Raw genomic sequence first — 24,376 nt, forward strand, 5'->3', positions numbered from 1 at the left:
ACAGCCAACATCTGACCACTAAAGATTTTATAAAAAATTCTTTGAATCCAACTGAAACCATGAAGTTTTACAGCAGAAGCCTCGATTACTTTAAGTCAGCGGTACAAATGAATGCGCAGACGGTAAGACAGGACATGGATCTAAAGCGAAAAATTTTAAGAGGAAGCAACATAAACTACAAAATCTTCCTTAGACATTTCCCATCTGCGATAAAAGCCTCACAAATGCCTAAATAACATGAGATTCCAAAAAGAAGAGATCAGACGCAAAAGGCTAAAAGCAATGGCGGATTATAATGTAGGCGGTTTGGGCGGCCGCCCGGGGCCCGAGGCTCCGGGGGGGCCCATGCCTTGCCGCCCACATTATAATGCCGCCCGGGAGGCCCCCTCGCCACTGCACTCTTGTGACCGCAAGCATTGTTTCGCTTGCGGTCACAAGAGTCTCCGGCTGCCTCCGGCTGATGCGCGGCTGCCGGGGGTGTCCCGTCCTCTCCCCGGCAGCGCGCGCATCTCACAGCTCCTAGTGCCGCCTGGGGCCCTGACTTCCGGTACTGGGAGCGCACGTACCGGAAGTCAGGGCCCAGGCGGCACTAGGAGCTGTGTGATGCGCGCGCTGCGGGGAGAGGACGGGACACCCCCGGCAGCCGCGCATCAGCCGGAGACTGCAGACGGAGAGAGGATCGACGGGGGAACGCAGGGTAGGTGAGTTATATTTTGTTATTTGTGTGTTATTTACTGACTGGGGGGGCTTCTATAAAGGGGAGAAGAGGGGGACCAGCTATAAGGGGGGGGGGGGAGAGGGGGACCAGCTATAGGGGGGGGGGAGAGGGGGACCAGCTATAAGGGGGGGGGGGAAGAGGGGGACCAGCTATAAGGGGGGAAAGGAGGACCAGCTATAAGGGGGGAGAGGGAAGAGGGGGACCATCTATAAGGGGGGAAAGAGGGGGACCATCTATAAGGGGGGGGAAGAGGGGGACCATCTATAAAGGGGAAAGAGGGGGACCATCTATAAGGGGGGAAAGAGGGGGACCATCTATAAAGGGGGAAAGAGGGGGACCATCTATAAAGGGGGAAAGAGGGGGACCATCTATAAAGGGGGAAAGAGGGGGACCATCTATAAAGGGGGAAAGAGGGGGACCATCTATAAAGGGGGAAAGAGGGGGACCATCTATAAAGGGGGAAAGAGGGGGACCATCTATAAGGGGGGAAAGAGGGGGACCATCTATAAAGGGGGAAAGAGGGGGACCATCTATAAGGGGGAAAGAGGGGGACCATCTATAAAGGGGGAAAGAGGGGGACCATCTATAAAGGGGGAAAGAGGGGGACCATCTATAAAGGGGGAAAGAGGGGGACCATCTATAAGGGGGGGAAGAGGGGGACCATCTATAAGGGGGGGAAGAGGGGGACCATCTATAAGGGGGGAAGAGGGGGACCATCTATAAGGGGGGGAAGAGGGGGACCATCTATAAGGGGGAAAGAGGGGGACCATCTATAGAGGGTGAAAGAGGGGGACCATCTATAAGGGGGGAAGATGGGGACCATCTATAAAGGGGGGAAAGAGGGGGACCATCTATAAGGGGGGAAAGAGGGGGACCATCTATAAGGGGGGAAAGAGGGGGACAATCTATAGAGGGGGAAAGAGGGGGACCATCTATAAGGGAGGGGGGAGGGGGACCAGCTATAAGGGGGGGAAGAGGGGGACCATCTATAAGGGGGGAAAGAGGGGGACCATCTATAAGGGGGGAAGAGGGGGACCATCTATAGAGGGTGAAAGAGGGGGACCATCTATAAGGGGGGAAGATGGGGACCATCTATAAAGGGGGGAAAGAGGGGGACCATCTATAAGGGGGGAAAGAGGGGGACCATCTATAAGGGGGGAAAGAGGGGGACAATCTATAGAGGGGGAAAGAGGGGGACCATCTATAAGGGAGGGGGAGGGGGACCAGCTATAAGGGGGGAAAGAGGGGGACCATCTATAAGGGGGGGAAGAGGGGGACCATCTATAAGGGGGGAAGAGGGGGACCATCTATAAGGGGGGGAAGAGGGGGACCATCTATAAGGGGGAAAGAGGGGGACCATCTATAGAGGGTGAAAGAGGGGGACCATCTATAAGGGGGGAAGATGGGGACCATCTATAAAGGGGGGAAAGAGGGGGACCATCTATAAGGGGGGAAAGAGGGGGACCATCTATAAGGGGGGAAAGAGGGGGACAATCTATAGAGGGGGAAAGAGGGGGACCATCTATAAGGGAGGGGGAGGGGGACCAGCTATAAGGGGGGGAAGAGGGGGACCATCTATAAGGGGGGAAAGAGGGGGACCATCTATAAGGGGGAAAGAGGGGGACCAGCTATAAGGGGGGAAAGGAGGACCAGCTATAAGGGGGGAGAGGGAAGAGGGGGACCATCTATAAGGGGGGAAAGAGGGGGACCATCTATAAGGGGGAAAGAGGGGGACCATCTATAAGGGAGGGGGAGGGGGACCAGCTATAAGGGGGGAAAGAGGGGGACCATCTATAAGGGGGGAAAGAGGGGGACCATCTATAAGGGGGGAAAGAGGGGGACCATCTATAAGGGGGAAAGAGGGGGACCAGCTATAAGGGGGGAAAGGAGGACCAGCTATAAGGGGGGAGAGGGAAGAGGGGGACCATCTATAAGGGGGTAAAGAGGGGGACCATCTATAAGGGGGAAAGAGGGGGACCATCTATAAGGGGGAAAGAGGGGGACCATCTATAGAGGGTGAAAGAGGGGGACCATCTATAAGGGGGGAAGAGGGGGACCATCTATAAAGGGGGGAAAGAGGGGGACCATCTATAAGGGGGGAAAGAGGGGGACCATCTATAAGGGGGGAAAGAGGGGGACAATCTATAGAGGGGGAAAGAGGGGGACCATCTATAAGGGAGGGGGAGGGGGACCAGCTATAAGAGGGGAAAGAGGGGGACCATCTATAAGGGGGGAAAGAGGGGGACCATCTATAAGGGGGAAAGAGGGGGACCAGCTATAAGGGGGGAAAGGAGGACCAGCTATAAGGGGGGAGAGGGAAGAGGGGGACCATCTATAAGGGGGGAAAGAGGGGGACCATCTATAAGGGGGAAAGAGGGGGACCATCTATAAGGGAGGGGGAGGGGGACCAGCTATAAGGGGGGAAAGAGGGGGACCATCTATAAGGGGGGAAAGAGGGGGACCATCTATAAGGGGGGAAAGAGGGGGACCATCTATAAGGGGGAAAGAGGGGGACCAGCTATAAGGGGGGAAAGGAGGACCAGCTATAAGGGGGGAGAGGGAAGAGGGGGACCATCTATAAGGGGGGGAAAGAGGGGGACCATCTATAAGGGGGAAAGAGGGGGACCATCTATAAAGGGGGAAAGAGGGGGACCATCTATAAGGGGGAAAGAGGGGGACCATCTATTAGGGGGAAAGAGGGAGACCATCTATAGGGGGGGAAAGAGGGAGACCATCTATAAAGGGGGACTATCTCCTATAGGATTAGCACCCTCCTCTCCTGACATCCTCTGTGCTGCTGGGACCTCCCCTATAGATCAGCACCCTCCTCTCCTGACATCCTCTGTGCTGCTGGGACCTCTCCTATAAGATCAGCACCCTCTTCTCCTGACATCCTCTGTGCTGCTTGGACCTCTCCTATAAGATCAGCACCCTCCTCTCCTGACATCCTCTGTGCTGCTGTGACCTTGGGGGGGGGAAACATCAGGGGACCAGGTGAGGTGGCGATATGTTTATTGGGGGCAGTGGAGGTGGGGTGGGCAATGCTTACTGGGGGTAGCAGCAAGGGACCAAACATTATGTTTATTGGGGCCAGCAGGGAGGGGAGGCAGGCAGGCAGTGTTTATTGGGGACAGTGGGGGGGGGGGGGGAGGCGCAGTAGCAGATTATAATGTGGGCAAATTGACTAGGGGGGGGCCCAGGTTGGGTGGACAGCCCGGGGCCCAGGTTACATTTAATCCGCCACTGGCTAAAAGGCTCAACTCCGTCCATGTTAATGTGTTTGTCAGCACTTGAGTAATAATAGGGTACATATGGAATGGTGTCTCATTGCAAAAAGGTCAGTATGAGCCAGTATTATTTAAGTATACATGTCATTTGAGGTACAAAGTCATGGTGTGTGTCTACATGACGAGCTGCCCTATGTCTAGCCATTTTATAACCTGTATATGGAATTTTACCAGTTTTCTTCCAGACGCTCCATCTGTATCTAATTTTCAGTTACTGCAAAGGTGGATATGCAAACTATGATGTTTCCCATACACTGAACACACATTAAAGAGGGTACCCTGCCCTACTAACGCTCTTCACCAGCCCCCTAAAAGCAGCTGCAATTTAAAGGACATTATAGAGCAATAATAAGCAGTCTAAGCTGTAAATCCAGCACTCAATAAAACTCACTAAAAGCTCCTGTAGTCTCTCTGGCTGTAGCTCTCTCCTCTCTCCAGCCAATCTCCCAACTTCTCTCCAGCATGTAACCTGATCCCTCAAGGAGCTGACAATCTATCTAAAACTGGTACTCCGGAGACTAAGATATAGTGTTTAATACACAGCTTTTATAAAGTTATATTACTGTGTAATACAACATTAAAAAATATGTATTGTGTTTTATTTACACATATACATTTCTAATGCCTGGCAGCAGAAAGGGGCAACGTGCCACCACCATTTGTGCAGTCTCTTGCTCTGTTCTAGCGCCGCTGAATAGCGAGATACAGAGCAGGATCCTATTCCCCCCAGGCACCAGAAGTATACCTGTGTATCCGGAGTACCCCTTTAGGACTGAGCTATTCTTCAGAATGAATTATTAGATTTGGAGAAAATTGGAAAGGTATACCACAGAACCAACGTTAAATCGGAATAAATTCATTCTAATAAGGAAGCCTGTCCCCATTTCATGCTGCCCGTGGTTCTGGCAGCATTAAACACATGACAGGTTACCTTTAAATTGGAAAATCCCATTATGCAAAAGCAGACACAACTGATTGATCTATCCAGTATGGACCTTGGAGTGGGAACTATTAGGGACTGTTCATTCAGTACTGTATAAAAAGTTAAAAATGGCAGCAAGGATCTATTGGTCTGTCTGACTCAGATATCCAGGAGGCCACAAACACTAATCCCAGTATAATATATTTATCAGCACAACAAGTAAAGGGAAAATGAATATGTGATTGCTCAGTAGCTGCCATTTCAGACAGTGCATTTATCATTGCCAGGAAAATTGCATTTCATGTCACGTTCAGGGTGTTTGCACTGTCTGATCGCACAACAAATCACTAGAGCAATTTTTAGAAATTATCATCTGCAGACAGCCTGACTGGATCATAGTGTCGGCCATTAAGTGCTCCAATTTAGAACCAATTTACTAAGTGCTTTTTCAGAGCTGAGCAACAAATACAATGAAGGATTTCTGGTGAGTGTTCTATTAAAGCAACTAGTGCCTGTTATATTGGCTGATACCCAGGGGCAGGCAATGACGTCCTAGGGTTCCATAGCGGAACTCACAATAGACGCGATCCCCATTGGTAGTTACTTTTTTCCTCTTTGCTTTCCCTAAAGATTTCACCTCTGCGATGCTAAAAATGGCAAAATTTACATTAGGATTTTGTAAAATCTCCGCTACTGGCCTGCTACTATGAGGGATTAGGGCAGGTTTACATCACGTTTTCGGACCCACATCGGAGTATACGTTGGGAATCTATAAAAATAAGACAAGCAGCCCAGCGTGGAGCTGACGGCCCCATTGACTTGAATGGGCAGGGCATAGTAATTTTGTTACTACGTTCTGTCTATTTTTCTTGACGTATACTTCTTTTATGCAGGACTGAAAAGCGTGGTCGACTATATCTTGCCCGTTCAAGTCAATGGGGCCGAAAATGTGATGTAACCATAGCTTTATACTGTACCCATACAAACATCACGCGTTCCATTGATTATGGTCCGTGAATGGAAGCTGTATCAGTACAGTTAAACTGTTTCGGAGCTCCCAGTATTATCACGGATCATGATTCCAGGAGCCCCGAACTCCATTCTGTAGAACATCGTCTAATTATGGACCGTGAACAGAACGTGTGAATGCCCTTTAAGGTTTCCTGCCTGACAATAATTGGCCCATATCATACCATTAAGTCTTCTGTACCCTGCAGAGTGCGGATCCCCTTCAACCAGTATTCTAGCAATACCCAGGTCCTTGCTAATCTCTACTAAATTCACACACCTGTAGTGCACCTTGCGACCACAGACTTGCACTACGAACATGAAGCACGAAGCACTACATTACCAGTGCGATCCACGTAAGGACACGCGTGAACGGGGCCATTGAAAGCCATTGGTCCTATGTTCTTTCTGCAATTGTGTGCCCGCAATTGCGGACAGACCAACGATATGTGAATGTAGCCTAAAAAAATGCCCATTTTGCCAATTTGTGGGTATACAAAGATACAGAATGGCTGGAAAAATCCCACAAAAATCTTATGTATACCACCTATATAGTATAATCTAAAGAAGTGCACACGTTCCATGTTAGCTACAACTTACATCACTGTACTGTTCTTCTCCCTCTCTGAACTGTGACCTAGGAGACTAGAAGACTGCGAGACTGCAGGTGAACTGAGCATGTGCGACCACCTTAATGGTCTCCAGAAAGTGGACATACACAAGGGCAACAGGTTATGAAAACAAAGTAGGGACATGAGGGATAAGGAGGTATATCTCTCTCAAACAGTAGATTTTAATCAATGCATACACATTTGAAACATGTTTGATTTCACTTTATGCATCAGTTTAGACCTATTCATCTTAATGGGAAAACCCCTTTAATTCATCATTTTATTTGAAGGCTCAAGTACTCTACACGCTTACAAAGTACATAAGAATCCACACAGGTTCTGAGAGCAGGATGAACCATTAATATTAATACCAGAGGGACATACAGTACTTTGTGAAGGATGCTTTGAAGTGGAATCACACAGAGAAGAAAGCCTTTGCCGTAAAGTTTAGCTATGATTTAGACAAACAGTATCCGAAATGTTTTCAACGAAAATTCAGTTAGTGTTAATTATCCAAGTTACATAAATATTGACTTTTATACCGAAAAGATGAGAACCAGTTGAAAGAAAAATAAAGAAGAACAGAAAATATGGGGTGGTAAATAACCAAAACCTACAATTCCAACTTTCGGGTTATTTACTCCTTAGACGTCATGTGGGGAACCTTCAGCTCTCCAATGGTTTCAAAACTAAAATTTCCATCATGTCTGGACAGCCAAAGCTAAGGCGGTACATGGAGGCGGTGGTAAGCGTGGGCGGAGGGACTGCAGGGAAAGAAGTGAGCGGCTGCCGAGCGGGGCTAAAGCTTTGGCTGTCCATGTATGATGGGAATTCTATTTTGACAACAGCTGGAAGGCCAACGTTTCCGCATAAGTGTTGAGCGGACTTGAGGGTCGTGAACGATTGGCATTTGATTTCCGGCATTTGGAGAAGTTGGGTGCAGCCCTAGAAAGTCATGGAAAATATGGATACAGCCTTAGGCTATGTTCACACTACGTAAAACTACAGCCGTTGTTGCCAATGGCAACAACGGACATAGTTTTTGTGCAGCGGAAAACAGCCTATTAAGCTATGGAATCCTGGCCAAAGCGTACACACATAGTAAACGCTCCGGCCGGGATCCTGTACGGGGCCGCAAAAAACTGACAGGTCAGTGCACACAGTCAGTGCACACAGTGAAGCGAGCGGGTCCGGCCGCTCGCTTCACTGTGTGCTATGGTAAGCTCTAATGCGGGCGCACGCTGATGCGCCCGCATCAGAGCTCTGCGGCCGGAAAGATCACTTAAGTACCGGCCGGGATGATCCGGGCTGAGACCAGCCGTTCCGTGACCTGGCCGGGGTCACGGAACGGCCGGTCTCATACGTTGTGTGAACATAGCCTAAAGCTGTATCCATGTTTTCCTGGCAGTCCTAGGGCGACACCCAACTTCTCCAGACAGCGGAAATAAAATGCCAATCGTTCAGAGAAGTTGCCGATCCCCAACAGTTTCCCCAATTCAGCTCAACACTATTCCCCATCCCTGCTTTTGACCTTTGCAGGCAACTCCATGTTACATTGAACAATTTGTAAACTGTTCGCAATATCCTCCAGGGATGTTAGTACACTCTGGGGCAACATGGGGAACTAGAAAATTTAAATGACACAATAAATTCTAAACTTAATCGTTAGCGCCGAGAGAATTGAGGCATGCAAATAAGACCCAGTGCCATGCCCTTGGTGTGAACACTACCACTACTGCCCATTCCTTCATCGAAAATGGAACATCCATTTCAAGACATTGGTATGACCTCAAGACGTGGTAGCCAACTCATGCAGTCCACCATTTATAACTATAACGAAAAAGGATTTGGGTTGATCCATCAAAAGTAACCACGAAGACATGCTTTCCTAACCAGCCAAATGGCATATCCAAATAAAGCCCATTTTAACTGTTCTAAGGACAAATAATAGTAACCGAAAATGAATTTCCATATCAATTTCATTACTTCAGCCGTACGGTAATGAATGTCAGAACAGTCGTTTAAGTCACTGTAGTACAGTCATTAATCACAGTGACATTACCTTCATTATATTCCTTTTAACTGATTAATTTGTGTGCAGAAGTCAATCCACCACTTCTATACCCTTTATTTAAGACTAGCCTTTGGTGTTCACCTTATCTATACATCTGCTCTTAGTTTAATATGTTCCAAAGAAACAGACCCCCACTCGTTCGGTTTTATAACATTCAGCTTGTGTAGTCAATGACGTTAAACACACTTTGATCTTTTTTTTTTTTCACTCAAACCGTGCGAGTCAACACAAGTCCAGACTCTTACCATATGTCAATATGTAGAGTGGTTTCCCATTTGTATCCATAGTGGTAAGGCAGGGCGCTTTAGGTGATATGGTTCCCCATCGCTGTAGTGCTGCTTCTAATGAAGGTGGCCAGTTTGTGACTACTCCCAACTGTTCTCCTCGCATGGCTAACATCTGCGCTCCTTCTGGTTTCGGCTGGTTTGGGTCTGGCTGTTGAACTTTCAGGTAGAATATAATGAAAGATTTAATGTTAATACAAGAAAAAAAAACCAAAAAAAAAAACGTAAATTGTATTAAAAAAAAAAAAAAATCCTGGCCTGGAATACATTCTATAACAGCAAATGAAGATAATTAATTCAGTGGGGAGAATTAACTAAAATCTTGCCAATTACATGGGATGATTATCAGCCTAAGGCTGGGTTCACACTATGTTTTTGCAATCCGTTTTTTTTTTTCATCAGTTTTTTGCAAAAAATTGATTAAAAAAACGGATGGAAAAAATGGATGCATGTGTGTGCATCCGCTGTGATCAGTTTTCCCATTGAATTCCATTATGAAAAAACCGTGTTTTTTTTTAACGTACACAAAAACATAGTCGACCTCATTTTTGTGTCCGTTAAAAAAAACGGATCCGTTTTGATCCCATTTTTTTTCTTATGGAATTCAATAGAAAAACTGATCAAAACGAATACACACACATGCATCTGTTTGTCCCTACTGCCAATCCATGGTCCAACATCTGGTCAACGGTGCTGGGGCCTTTATCTCTGCTTTGTGGAGACACCCTGTCTATTTTTTTTTTTTTGGCAATTTGTGGACATAGACAAATACATGGCTTTTATGTACCCCCAAGGATCCTCCTTTCGACCCTCCCAGTAATTATTGTCCCATCCTGCCTTAAGGTCCCCATGCACTTTATACTTTTTGTCGGCCATACCTGCTGCTTGTGGAGGGTTTGGCTGTCAGTGTAAGGGGCTCTCCTGACCAACCACAGATCATAGGGGTAAGGCCTGATGAAAATCACTGCCCAACCCTTCTGTTTTGGGAGAGCTTTCTGGCTACAAATTAGCCTTTCCCATAGAGAACACAGGAACATGCGGCTGTGCTGAACATTCCTGTGTATGGTCAGATGGGGCTGGATGGGAGAAAAAATGGGTGGCTGAAAGATCGTACATCCACACCCCCTTACTATTTTCTTGGGCCTCCTTGGTCTGGATGATACCGGACACACCTTCTCACAGCCTTTTTTTCTTGTTGCTCTTGTTTACTTTTTGTTTGGGTCATTTTGTTCTGCTTTGTTTATTTTATTGTTAAAACTTTAATAATCTCAGAATTTAAAAAAGTAAAAGCCGGTCCAATACGAGGCGCTCAACAATGTAATAAGTTCAGTAAACAAGCACCGATCTAGGCAATCAGAGCTTGTGTCAGGCAGAGGTTGGGCCCTTAGATTGTCTAGTTTTGAGTGAACCTGTAGGCAATTTATGTCACCCAATCTGAAAGCAGCATATGATAGAGGGAGAGAAGCTGATTATATATATATATGTGGGTGGGGCAAGGAGGACTCTCACTGTCCCGTCTAAGAGTCCTGTCAGAATTTTCTTTCTCTCTCGCGCTCTCTCTCTCTATATGTGTATGTATATATATATATATATATATATATATATATATATATATATATATACATACACATATAGAGAGAGAGAGCGCGAGAGAGAAAGAAAATTCTGACAGGACTCTTAGATGGGACAGTGAGAGTCCTCCTTGCCCCACCCACACACAGTGATTGACAGCTTTCTATTTAGCAGTGTGTACAGAATAGGCCATGAATCCTAATATTTGGGAGGGTAATCAGGTCTATAAGGTCTTAATCTACCCCAGCATGTTTTTGAAGCACCCCCTTTCTGACACATACATATCTATCTCACCATGTGGCCAAGGCTTTGGATTCGTGCCGAGCAAGACTTATTTATCAAAATGTTTCCACTCTTTTATACTTAGAAATGTGTCAGAAAACAATTTCAGGTCCAACATACTGTTGTTTTAACCTACACCAGATACAACAACAGGGCGTTCATCCTGTTGATGAATCTGGCACACAACGCGATGCGGGAAGAGTCATTAGGGATCTCTGCCAATAGATTTATACACTTGATGCATTTCGCATGAAGAATAATGTAAGGTATTTGCATCATAAAGGAAAAAAAGAAGACAGGTTTGTGCCATAAAACACGTAAATGTTTTCACTTTCTTTTAAATATAGAAATGCAATGATGTATCCACCCTGGGAAAGGACAGCGAGCAGACAGAATGTTACTGTGGTGCTTTTCTCTGCTATGTAATTAAGCAAAACTATGGGGATGGAAGGAGATTATTATGATATTAGCGTTCTGCCAGATCACAAATAGTATTTATTGGTTTTGGGCACCTCTCACATTTCAGCACAAATGAAAGTTGACAAATTGATCAGATGCAATTAGTGCTAACGTGACGGCGCGTCTATTCTGGAGGAGTCAGGTGTGTAGCGCCTATTAATACTCTCCGAAGACAGGAAAAAGAGCAGGGAACTGTGCTACGTTACATGGAGAGATCACCTATTGCTTATATTGATGTGTGTCATCCAAGAACATCTGGAAGGATTGCTTTTATTTTTGGCCCAACAATGTTAGGCTATGTTCACACTATGATTTGCAACAACGGCCGTGAATACTATGGTACTTACGTAGTGCTGCATCCGAGGGAATCCCGGCCGGAGTGTATACACAAAGGGGCACAGCAAAAACCTGACATGTCAGTTTTCTGCAGCCGCTATTCATTGAAAACCTGTCAGTGCACACAATGGAGCGTGCTGCTCCGGCCGCACGCTTCATTGTGAGCAGCAGGAAATTCGGATGCTGGCACACACTGATATGCCCGCATCTGAATTCAGCAGCAGTGAAGACCATCCGGCCGCTACTGCAGGAATAAAAGTTGTTTTTAACCATCATACCAGCCCTAGGAGAAAGGACTACCCTAGGATCGGTCAGGGCGTGGCAAAGACTAGAGGACGGTACCGGCAGTTTGGGGTAGCTGGCAGCTGGTAAAGATTAACTTTAGTAAAGGAGAAGAAGCATCATGTGGCTGGCGGTTGGTGCAAAAAAAGAAGAAGATAATGATATACTAAATGGACTGATTCCTGCACTAACAGCAAGGCTTTATAAGACAAGGCAAAACACAACCCTAGAGGACTCTGTTTCATTTAAGTCTACTAATTTACATATATTCTAATGAGTATTTATCCCAAAGGTCTCTCGCACTAATGAAGTGAAGTTAGTGAAATTATTAGAATGCTATATTAGCCTACCTAAGGAACAAAAGGGGGAACTACAGTAAAGCAGAGATGTAATTGGTTGATGTGGGCGGTTTACACCATTTTACACAGTTTAGTAAATCTGGCCCTTTATAATCAGCAGCATTCCATGAATATCCTAATAATAACATAATAATAAAAGAAAAAAAAATTAAATGGTATTACTAACCTTCCAATAACTCTTCAAAATCGTCAACGAAGAACTCCCGTAATGGTGGCCGCTTAGGTCTTTTTAAGGTGTTGACAAGTTGCTGGATCTTTGCAGACACTCTACTGCTTACAGGGACTCCTATAAAACAATAAGTGCAAATTTAAAACAGAAATTAGAATTTTGTACCCACAAGCTGACCCCCCCAAAACCACTTGTACCCCCCCAAAACCACTTGTACCTTCAGATAGATGCTTGTAATCCAAGATCTGTCCTGGGCTCCGTTCGGCAGGTGATGCAGTTATTGTCCTAAAAACAACTTTTAAACTGGCAGCCCTGTGCCCAACGGCCGTGGCCTAGAATGTCTATGCATTAGCCTGGCACAACCTCTCTGTCCCTCCTCCCCATCCTCCTCATCATTAGGAATGCTCCAGGCAGATTGTCTCCTATTCCTCAGCTGTGTGAATACTGAACATGGGCTGGATTGTTAAGGCACCTGTGCAATGTTAAGACAGGAGAAAATGTTCCAGTGGCATTCCTAATGATGAGGAGGGTGGGGAGGAGGGACGGAGCGGTGGTGCAAAGTTAGGGCACAGATACTACAAGCCCTGGCCGTTGGGCACGGGGCTACAAGTTTAAAAGTTGTTTTTTAGGACAATAACTGCATCACCTGCCGAACGGACCTCAGGACAGATCTTGGATTAAAAGCAGCTATTCGAGGGTACAAGTGGTTTGGGGGGGGGGGGGTCAGATTGTGGGTACAGAGTCACTTTAAGTAGTAGGCTAATATTTAGCAAACCGAGGCTTTCCTTTTCTCTTGGTCAACATTGGTATGGACATTGTGGAGCTGCTGTTCTACATATTCAGATACTTTTTTCTTTTGGCTCTTATGAATGCCATCAGTCTTGACGCCTGATATGCTAATTAAGACCTAGACTCTCAACTGGGCGGTCACCACTGCTTGGTTTCAAGGCCGAGAACTTTAGGTTCACACCCTAGTGAGAAAAGAAGTGACCGCCCCATTGACAGTCTGTGGACATCACCCTGGTCTGCATTGTCAAGCGGGTGGTCACCACTGCTTTTAAAAAGGTGTGTACTTGAGGTTCTTCCTGGTGAGAACTAAGAGGTGGTGACCACCCAGTTGAAAGTCTAGATCCTAAATAGCATATTACACACAGAAACTAACAGCACAGTAAAAAACAAAAATGGCCCAAGTCTCAGGAGCAGCAACTTAACATGGATGATGGTGGTGGTGAGCATTTCTTATATCGGCCACAGGTGTCCTGTCTTTTTATCTGGACGGTTATTGGAAACTTTTGAGAAAAAATTTAATTGGACAAGAACTATAAAGGGTGTATTTGCCATAGTAATTTATAAGTAGCATTGGCTAACAGGTGACATTCATCTTCGCTGGCATCACAAATAACAAGAATGTCGATGTCCAGACTAAAAGCAGTGCAGCAGCAAATAGAAATATGAGTTGGTCCTTCAGCACGTGGGTGTTATAATATGCTTTCCCATTCTATTTTATTTTCTGACAGGGAAACAGATACGCACATTGAGATCATTGATCTCTACAGAGTAATGGAGTGCCGGTGCATACAGTGGTAACAGATGACGGATGTCAGAAGAAAGTATTAGAAAACTTCTTGAGTTCGCCTCTAAGATCTGCTTTCAGCAGTGGCCGTGTGCATTACTCTACAGAGATCAATCATCCTCATGTGGAAATCCATCCATCAAAGGTTGATACGGAAGCAGGAACGATATGATAACAACCATGGGCATAACCTAGTAGTGCTCAGAAAATGATTATACAACAGGACTCACGCGCAGACATAGAGTATGTGCCTCTTATTCTAAACCGAGTTATATGGGTGTTTAAAAAAATTATTGGCCTATCCTCAATTCACATGTGACTGCTAACTCACTTTCTTATAGCAGTAGAGAGAGTCACACAGTATACGAGAGCAGGGACGTTTGACAGGAGTTTCTGCTCGTACTGAAATTTCTGGCCAAGACAGGAACTATCCAGAGCTGGAGAGGATTTCTATGGCGATACCCATAGAAAGCCTATGCTACTCTCAACAGTTCCTGTCTCGACCAGAGAAGTCAGCAGAGAGCGCTGTCTCAGACTGAAAATAAAACAACATTTCCTGCAGGACATACAGCAGCTGATAAGTATGGGAAGACTTGAGATTTTTTAGAAAAAAAGTAAATTACAAATCTGTATAACTTTCTGACTACAGTTGATTTGAAAGAAAAAGATTTTCGCTGTACAACACCTTTAAGGCTGGGTTCACACTACGTATATTTCAGTCAGTATATTTCAGTCAGTATTGCAACCAAAACCAGTAGTGGATTAAAAACACAGAAAGGATCTGTTCACACAATGTTGAAATTGAGTGGATGGCCGCCATTTAATGGCAAATATTTGCTGTTATTTTAAAACAACGGCTGTTATATTGAAATAATGGCAGTTATTTACTGTTATATGGCGGCCATCCACTCAATTTCAACATTGTGTGGACAGAGCCTTTCTGTGTTTTTAATCCACCCCTTGTTTTGGTTGCAATACTGACTGAAATATACTGACTGAAATATATGTAGTGTGAACCCAGCCTAAAGGAGAAAATAGGAAATGCTTATAAAGTGCTTTTTTCCCTGCACTTACAACTGCATAAAGGCTTAACTTCCTGGATAAAATGGTGATGTCACTTCCTGGAAAACATGGTGATGTCACTTCCTGGAAAACATGGTGATGTCACTTCCTGGATAACATGGTGATGTCACTTCCTGGATAACATGGTGATGTCACTTCCTGGAAAACATGGTGATGTCACTTCCTGGATAACATGGTGATGTCACGACCCGACTCCCAGAGGTGTGCGGGCTGTGGCTGCTGGAGAGGATGATGGCAGGGGGACACTGAGGGACACAGGGCACTGGAAGGACACTGAGCATCCATCTGCCATCATCCTCTCCAGCAGCCACAGCCCGCACAGCTTTGGGAGTCGGGTCGTGTCATCCCCATGTTATCCAGGAAGTGACATCACTATGTTATCCAGGAAGTGACATCCCCATGTTATCCAGGAAGTGACATCACCATGTTATCCAGGAAGTGAAGCCTTGATGCAGTAGTAAGTGGAGGGAAAAAAGCACTTTATAAGCAGTTCCCGTAATAAGTGTATATTAGGGATTTGTATAACCTTTGGGGGGCAATACAATACTTTAATAAAAATTTTAGCTGGACTTCTCCTTTAAGACACATTACCCCATCTGGCCCCCTATAGAGCCATTCATTGGGGCAGGGCGTAACACCACTATCAGTATGCAGGAAAACGGTTTGTTCAATGATCACTGTAAAACATCAGTTAGCATAGTTTACGCCTAATGGCTTAGATGATAATAGTGCATCAGTCTATGAGTCAGCCATTCGTATTATCAGATGAATCAGATTGGCAAGTGACTCAAGGTAATCGTTGCTGCGCTGCAGCTCTCTAGTAAGAGATCAACTAATCCAGGAGTTTAAAAAAACTAAATGAGAAGCTAACCCTGCCAAAGGCAACGGCCATTACAGCGGGAGCGGCTGTTCTGCCGAGTGCTGGAATGCGGTAAGTCGTAATTGTTTTCTCACTATTTTAAATGACTGTTTGTTCTCAAAATAATTAACATCAGCTCCAATAAACTGTAGCTGTAGTTTACGCCGATCCGGCGCTCTTATCTCCAGTGCTTCAGATTGGTTTTAATATTGGGAAATGGAAAAAAAATAATATTAATTGTAAGCAGAAACAGGAAAAAAACTGCTTCTAATATCCAGTTATAAGTAATGTTATTGTCAATTACCTTAAAGAAAAATCTCATTAAATGAATAATTACATTGAGCAGTTTTCGGCATCTGAAGATTGTAACGTACCATTAGTCATACAGGAACAATAGACGGAATATAGGAACGCACGATGGTAACGCAATGAGGGAGTCAGAGTTTTATGTGATGCAATAGAAAATTGTATCCAAAAAGCAAAAAAAATCCCAGGTTTGAATTAAAGCAATAAAGTAAAATTTTAATATGACTGATCTGAATTAGAAGCTCATCTGAGTCCCAAAAGGCTCGGAATGTCTACAATGCTTCAAGGGAAGAAAATACTCCCTTTTTATTCTTGTTAAAGTGTCACTGTCGTTTACATTTTTTTTGCAGAAATTAATAGTACAGGCGATTTTAAGAAACTTTGTTATTGGAATTATTAGCCGAAAAATGCATTTTTATCATGAAAAAGCAGTTTGAAGCTCTCCCCCCTGTCTTCATGGTTCTCTATGGAGAGGGGAGGGGTTGGGGGAGATGAGGCACCAAAACAGGATGACAAAGAGTTAATTTACAGCTACATTACCGGGCTATCTCCTCTGAAGTCAGCACTGACCTCTCTGACGTCTGAATACCGGCTTTCACACAGCTCCCACTGTGTAATCCTTTTATCTCTGCTGGCGACTAATCTCCCTCTTCCCCCCTCCATAGGTTACACAGGGCTCGACTGATGTAAAAGAGTCGAGATTTTCTGATAATGAGCAGTGGATGAGAGAGAGGAGGGAGGGGGGGGGACCTGGGGAAAGTCTTTTTGAATGCAGATAATGGCATATTTGCCAAATAAACCCATTTACAAAGTTTCCTAAAATCCTGTACTATTGATTTCTGCAAAAAAAAAATATATATATATATATATACAACTGTGACACTTTAAGTTTAATTTCCTGATATTTGGTAATACCAAAGATTTAACCATATTGACATATGTAGGCTAGGTGCACACACAGTCAAAATGACGTCCTTTTTTATTGAATGTCCGTCATTTAACGGGAAACTTATTTTAAAACAGCTGTTATTAGATTCTATATATTGTTTTAAAATAACGGCTGTTATTTGCTGTTAAGCGAAAGCCATCTGATAAAAACGGCCATTATTTTTATAGTGTGTGAACATAGCCTCATAGTGGAAGATTTTTTTTATCATTCACTGAAATGGGGCGTCTGGTTTTTCCCTCATTCTCAAAGACCCGACATGTTAGGTCGCTACTAGAGATGAGCACAACTCGAGCATGCTTGAGTCCGATCGTTCAGCATTGGAATAATGGTGGCTGAAGAACTTAGATGTAGCCCTCAGGAGTCAGGAAAAACATGGATACAGCTTAAGACTATGTTCACACAAACGACGGCCGTTATTTGGCACTCAAAACAACAGCCATTGTTTAAGGATCAAACAACAGCCATTGTTTTACATAGTAACATAGTTAATAAGGGTGGAAGAAGACAAGAGTCCATCACGATCGACCTAGAGAAACCCTACTGTGTTGATCCGGAGGAAGGTTTGAAGAAAAATTGCATTGAAGTCTATGGATAGCGGCCGGGAATAATTGACATGATCATTATTTTGTAAAGTCTGTAGTAAACAACGGCCATTGTTCGATACATTGTGTCAAACAACAGGCCTTGTTTGCATTAACTTTAGAGATGAGCGAACCGGGTTCGGGTTCGAGTCGATCCGAACCCGAACGATCGGCATTTGATTAGCGGTGGCTGCTGAACTTGGATAAAGCTCTAAGGCTGTCTGGAAAACATAGATACAGCCAATGACTATATCCATGTTTTCCACATAGCCTTAGAGCTTCATCCAAGTTCAGCAGCCACCGCTAATCCAATGCTGAGAGTTCGGGTTCGGATCGACTCGAGCATGCTCGAGGTTCGCTCATCTCTAGTTAACTTCAATGCACATCACTGCAGTATGAAAAGAATGGCCATTGTTTTAATTGAAAAACACGGACATTCTTTTCATAAAAATAGTGTTGTGTGAACATAGCGAAGGCCTATGACTATATCCATGTTTTCCAGGCTTCCTTAAGGCTGCATCAAACTTCTTTAGCCTCTGGTATTCAAATGCCGAATAACTGGACTTAAGTATACTCGAATTGCCCTCATCTCTGGTACATGCACCTGTGGTGATGCTGTAGGGAAATTTAACAAGCAAACTAGGGATGGTCGGAACAGAGTTTGGTTCGGGTTCGTACGAACCTGAACTCTCTGCAATGATTCCCGCTGTCTGCCCTCTCCGTGGAGAGGGTGGATACAGCGGGAGGACGTCCTGGAAAACTGGGATACAGCCATAGCCATAGGCTGTATCCTAGTTTTCCAGGCGGTCCTCCCGCTGTATCCACCCGCTGCACGGAGCGGGCAGACAGCGGGAATCTGATGCCGAGCGTTCGGGTTCATACAAACCCAAACCTCGGCAGTTTCGGACCATCCCTAAAGCAAACTTATAGTAAGAATGTCCTTAAAACATCTATTCAAATGTTAAATAAGCTCTGCTAAAATAAAAGTCGATCTCAAATTGGTTGCTATGGGCAAAGAAGGACATTCTTACTTTTGTTAAGATTAACCATAGATTTTAAAGAGGTATCCCACCACTAAACAGAATCTACAGAATAGGTGACAACTAACGGTTCGGGGGGAATGGACTTGTTGGGATTGAACCCTTCTCGAAAGGGGTTAAGTTTTAATATTAGAATAACCCCTTTATTAAGGACCTTTGGTAAATCGCTGATCACACACCTGTTTCAGTTTCTTGATCTGCCCTCCTGTCCCCGAGATCTGTAGATTTATAGTTTGACATGGGCGTGAACATAATTTTAATGGTAAAATAAATATCAGGTGATAGACGTGATAATAACGTCAGGGGGTGTCAATGTTTTAAACTGACGTGTGTGTATGCCTTTTTTGTAAATTTAAATTTATAGGGGGCAAGGTATCAATAGAGACTCATGAGTGAGTACTTTATTAAATTTTTTTCACTGATCTCCCTGAGCTCAGTGATTGCTGTGTTTTGTTGGTCTACTTTTCATTGCCCCTGGTAGCCATAATCCTGCTCCACACTGATGAGGGGCAAATACCCCGAAACTGCTGTCTATGGACGGATGCCTGGCTTTGGTTAACCCTTGAAATGTCGCAATACTCACACCTGAGTTACAATTTGATGCAAAAGGGGCCACCTTGGTGTTTTCCTATTTATGTTCCAATACTCACAACCGAGTGGGACTTAAGGGGCTACATATCCCGATGATTTGGTGATCTACCCATCTGGAGGCACCCCTTGGCAACAAGCTAGGTATATCTGGCTATTCCCGTGTTTTGAGACTCGCAACTGAGGATCCACTGACCCTTTTTTTGTATATTTAAATTTATAGGGGTCAATGTATCAATAGAGACTCTTAAATGAATACTTTATTGGATTTTTCTTTCACAGATCTCCCTGAGCTCAGTGATTGCTGTGTTTAATAGCAGATTATAATAGGTCCATTTCGGGCAGTAGCCCGGGGCCCTGAGCTCCTGGGGGGCCAAAACAGACTTATTATTATTATTAGTATTATCTCCAGGCAACAGTTTTGCCATGATTTGAAAAAAAATTAATGCTTTTTACCACAATTTTGCGCAAATCAGGGCAAAAATGCAGCCAGGAGACAATGCAGTAACATTAAAGAACATACCGAAGGACCTTTTCATGTGACAATGATGTCACCACAGGTCCTTTACAGGCTGCATTATGGAAGAAAAAGACTAAAGCTAGTGCCGCTATAGTTACAGTGGGTTGGGGGGTCCAAGCTTGGTGAACAGCCTGGGGCCCATGGTAAAGTTAATCCGCCCCTGGCTGTGTTTTGTATGCCCAATAAACACCCCCCTTACTGTATAATGACGCCCATCACATGACATTCACTCCCATTATTACAACTACGTTAACACCCATTTGACTATTGTACTGACTTTGAATAGTGGAAAGAGGGAATGGGAGGGCACAGAAAGAAGCTAAGCTAATTATTGATAGTAAATCTCGTTTTTCGGGTTCTACAAATCGATTACATGGAGTCAGCAGTTGACAGATTCTTGATGTCGTGGTAAAATCCACAGCACTTTACAATGACACAATAAATATAATATTATTACATACGGTATTAGATTTTCCATTTATTACTAGCGACTGATACATACCATCTCCGGTTTCCATAAGTTCAGCGTTGCCATACTTGGAGGTGGCCCGCGATGTTGACCCCTGTGGTCGTTCTACTTGTATGGAGTGCTCTGAGGTGTATGTGGTAACATCTGGAGGGGCTGAATGGTTTTCTGTAAAAACACAGTAAGACTTAGCCATAGAGAAGACACCATTCTCCATTTAGGAAACACACCAGGAAATGCAAACATTACATCTCAGTACTGAACACTAGACCGTAGTCTTATATAGCCACAGTTCACACAGTGCAAACAGATAGCATTACCAACATATATTACTGATTGACTTCTACATCAAGCGGCCATAACAGATGCTTTGCAAATCTATAAAAGACATTCAATCTAAAATTAACAAAAAAAAAAATTCTAGCTAAGGCTTCAGCAAACAAAACAATAACTGGGAAAGGGTGGACGTTCTCTGGGAGGGACAGAGGCAATGTTCACATACATATCAGGGAAGCACGGCAGCTGCAGTAAAGCATTTCTTGCATTGCTTACATATAATACCTGAAGCATGTAAACATCATATATGCCTAATATACAATGTTTAGAAAAGCTGACGACAAAATAAGGAATGCACTAACATTTTTTTTACATATGGCGAGGATTCAATCCAGAAACCATTGCTGCCTTTAAGAGGTACTCCACAGGTAAAAAAAAATAAAAAAAAAATATATATATATATATATATATATATATATATTAAATCAACTGGTTTTAAAAACTTATACAAATTTGTAAATTACTCCTATTTAAAAATCTCCAGTCTTCCAGTATTTATCGGCTGCTGTATGTCCTGCAGGAAGTGGTGTATTCTTTTCAATCTGACACATGTCCAGAGAGGATTTGCTACTGCTCTGGACAGTTCCTGTCACGGACAGAGATGGCGGCAGAGAGCACTGACTGGAATACCACTGTTAATACCATTTCCTGCGGAACAGACATCAGCTGATAAGTACTGGAAGGCTTGAGTTTTTTTTTTTTATAGAAGTCATTTACTAATCTATATAATTTTCTAGTATAAATAACTTTTATATCATAAGAAAATTGCTGCGGCTTCTGCGTCATTGATCATCAATTACAATAAATAATGCTGTCCAGTGCTGCTTTCCAGAATCATGACTTAGACTAAGATGGCTAAGATGATATGAAGTTGTGAAAACATGGGGGGGGGGGGGAAGAACAAGAACCAAAGCTACAGTATATGGGGAAAAAGTTAGAAATTTGCAGAATTTATTATTATTGGCCTTTTCTATACAACAATATGTGACACACTGTGTCTAAGGCTGGGTTCACACTACATTTCTGCAATCAGTTTTTGCCTAAAACGGATGAATCCATTTTTCCATTGTCTTCCATAATAAAAAAAAAAAAAAAAACACAACCAAACAGATCAAGGCCAGGTTTACACTACGTATAACACCAGCCGTTCTGTGACCCGATGCTACTGAAGGACATTCAGGCCGGCACTGCAGTAACGGCCAGATGATCTTCATTTCTGCTGAATTCGGATGCAAATTCACTGCTGCACACAATGGAGCGTGTGGCCCTAGCTGCACGCTCCATTGTGTGAACTGACATGTTCTGTGCGCCTGGAATCCCTGCCAGAGCATATTGTATGTGTATATGCTCTGTCCGGGATTCCATTAATTCCAATACAATATATGTTTTGCATAAATCACGGCCGTTGTTGCAAATTGCAACAACGGCCGTGATATATGCAAAACATAGGTTGTGTGAACATAGCCGAAAAGTACACAAAAATGTGTACTAAAAGATGCATTTTTATCCGTTTTTTATAATGGAAGTCAATTTTCAGATTGTGGGTACAGAGTCGCTTTAAGGAATGAGAACATCTCTATGTGTTTAGAAGGTCAGCGCCATATTGTAAAGACTTCGCTAAATATACAAAATATGAAATCCATAACACTAGGGAGAATCTTTTATGAAAGAGTACCGGTCAATAACAAAAACTTTGGATATGTCACAGAGACATCCCCAAAGTTTTTATGGGTCAGTAGAACAAACAGGAAGATGAACACTACCGCATGCTCCTCTCCCTGTAACTAGACAGCCCTATAGACTTACATTGGGAGTCTGTCCAGGTCACGTGACACAGAGCCGAGAGTGATTGTGCTAAATGCGTACTTCTTCCGACTCCTGATTGGTCTAAACACTCAGACCCCAACCGATAAAAAAAACTGCTGATCTGTCTCTCTGACATATTAAACATTTTTTGATAATGACAGGTATTCTTTACTAGTTCAAGTAATTTTTTTTAAAGATTTTTTTTAGTGATATGGAACTACAAAGAAGTATACATAACAATCGACAATTTGAAAAAAACTAACAAAAAAAAAAGTGATCTCTGATATTCATATTTACATTACATTTTGTGCCTTCTGTCGGGCTACATGTTGGCATCCTGGCAAAAAAAGGATGCCGATGTGAAGCCCAACGTGTTGCCGATGGGCCTATAATTTTCATTGGGTAAACATAGTATAATTGTGACAACATTCACAAGCTGCTCCCTTCAAAATGCATTAACCTAAAAAGTAGACTTGTAAATGGTATTTGAAGGAATTGTTATGGGTCACAGTGCTATGTTCTGACAGAGTTTTCATTTTCCGTATAGTGTTGGCCCAGCTGAATAATTACAATAATTTATTCTGTTAATATTCGGTCTTGCAAGACTTCGTCTTGCTCAAAAAATAGTGTGCACTTAAAATGTCACAGAAACACAATACAAAAAAAGGGTATTATGTAGCATTAGTTTTGTACTTAAGGGTAGAAGAACAAAAAAAAATACCATACTCAATCCTCTTGACAGTGCCAATGCCCACTGCTAAGCACTTACTGCTTTCTTCTTGACACAAAGGAAATGCTCACTAATCCAATCCCTAGTTGAGGCGGGTCACTGCTTTTGCGAGGGAGCATTTAAAGGGGTTATCCAGCGCTACAAAAACATGGCCACTTTTCCCCCTACTGTTGTCTCCAGTTCAGGTGCGGTTTGCAATTAAGCTCCATTTACTTCAATGTAACTGAATTTCAAAACCCCACCCAAACTGGAGACAACAGTAGGGGGAAAGTGGCCATGTTTTTGTAGCACTGGATAACACCCTTAACGTGTGTCAAAAAGAGAGCAGAAAGCACTGGGCATCAAGGAACGGCACCATAACTATGACACTGTCAGGAGATTAGTGGCAGGTGAGTACATGCTTTTTTCTTTTTTTTTACTCCACCTAGAGCCCCTTTAAGTAGAATGCTCCAGAATGACCCTTTAAAGTGAATCATTGAGCTGCACTTTACATTCAAAACCGCTGACATTGATAGTTCAAGGAGACACATGGTACCTTTCATATATCTGTCTGTGCTCCCACAGTGGAAGAGGCCAAAGAGATATTGCCAAGCTCCTGAAGTGCAGAAAACTGTAATGCCCCTTCACATCACCTCCCATCCCTCTCCCTGCTTGGGGCTCTGCTTCCAGCTGACTACGACAGGGATGGGATGGGGAGTAAGAAGTCATTCCAGTTTGCAGCAGTTCTGGAGCCACTGGAACACCTCTTTTTCATTTAGCAGCAGAGGATAAAGCACTTTTCTATATTATGGAAGCACAGACAGATATATGAAAGGTACCACTGGGGAGATTTATCAAACATAGTGTAAAGTGAAACTGACTCAGTTGCCCCTAACAACCAATCAGATTCCACCTTTCATTCCTCACAGACTCTTTGGAAAATGAAAGGTGGAATCTGATTGGCTGCTAGGGGAAACTGAGCCAGTTTCACTTTACACCTTGTTTGATAAATCTCCCCCGTGTTTCTCCTTTACCTAACAGCTATCTAATAGTGTCAGCAGTTTGGAACATGAATTGCAGCAGTTTTTGTTTACTAAAATTTTGTTTAATCAACTATTAAAACATGATCCATCTATCTATACATTAAAGGAGTTATCCAGCGTTAGAAAAACATGGCACATCCTTGCAGAGACAACA

At 43.7% G+C, this 24,376-nt stretch overlaps 1 protein-coding gene across 5 annotated transcripts in view; it reads right to left on the minus strand.

Moving 5' to 3' along the window:
• DIP2C (disco interacting protein 2 homolog C) overlaps positions 1–24,376 on the minus strand; it is a 344,281-nt gene that overhangs the window by 122,124 nt on the left and 197,781 nt on the right. For all 5 annotated transcript variants that reach the window (XM_069958918.1, XM_069958921.1, XM_069958917.1 and 2 more), the window contains 3 exons: positions 20,365–20,496; positions 12,361–12,480; positions 8,866–9,063 (listed from right to left, as the gene is read on the minus strand). In XM_069958918.1, the coding sequence (XP_069815019.1) occupies positions 8,866–9,063; positions 12,361–12,480; positions 20,365–20,496 (450 nt within the window). The remainder of the gene's footprint in view (positions 1–8,865; positions 9,064–12,360; positions 12,481–20,364; positions 20,497–24,376) is intronic.

This window comes from Dendropsophus ebraccatus, chromosome 2, assembly GCF_027789765.1.
Source record: "Dendropsophus ebraccatus isolate aDenEbr1 chromosome 2, aDenEbr1.pat, whole genome shotgun sequence".
NCBI lineage: Eukaryota > Metazoa > Chordata > Amphibia > Anura > Hylidae > Dendropsophus > Dendropsophus ebraccatus.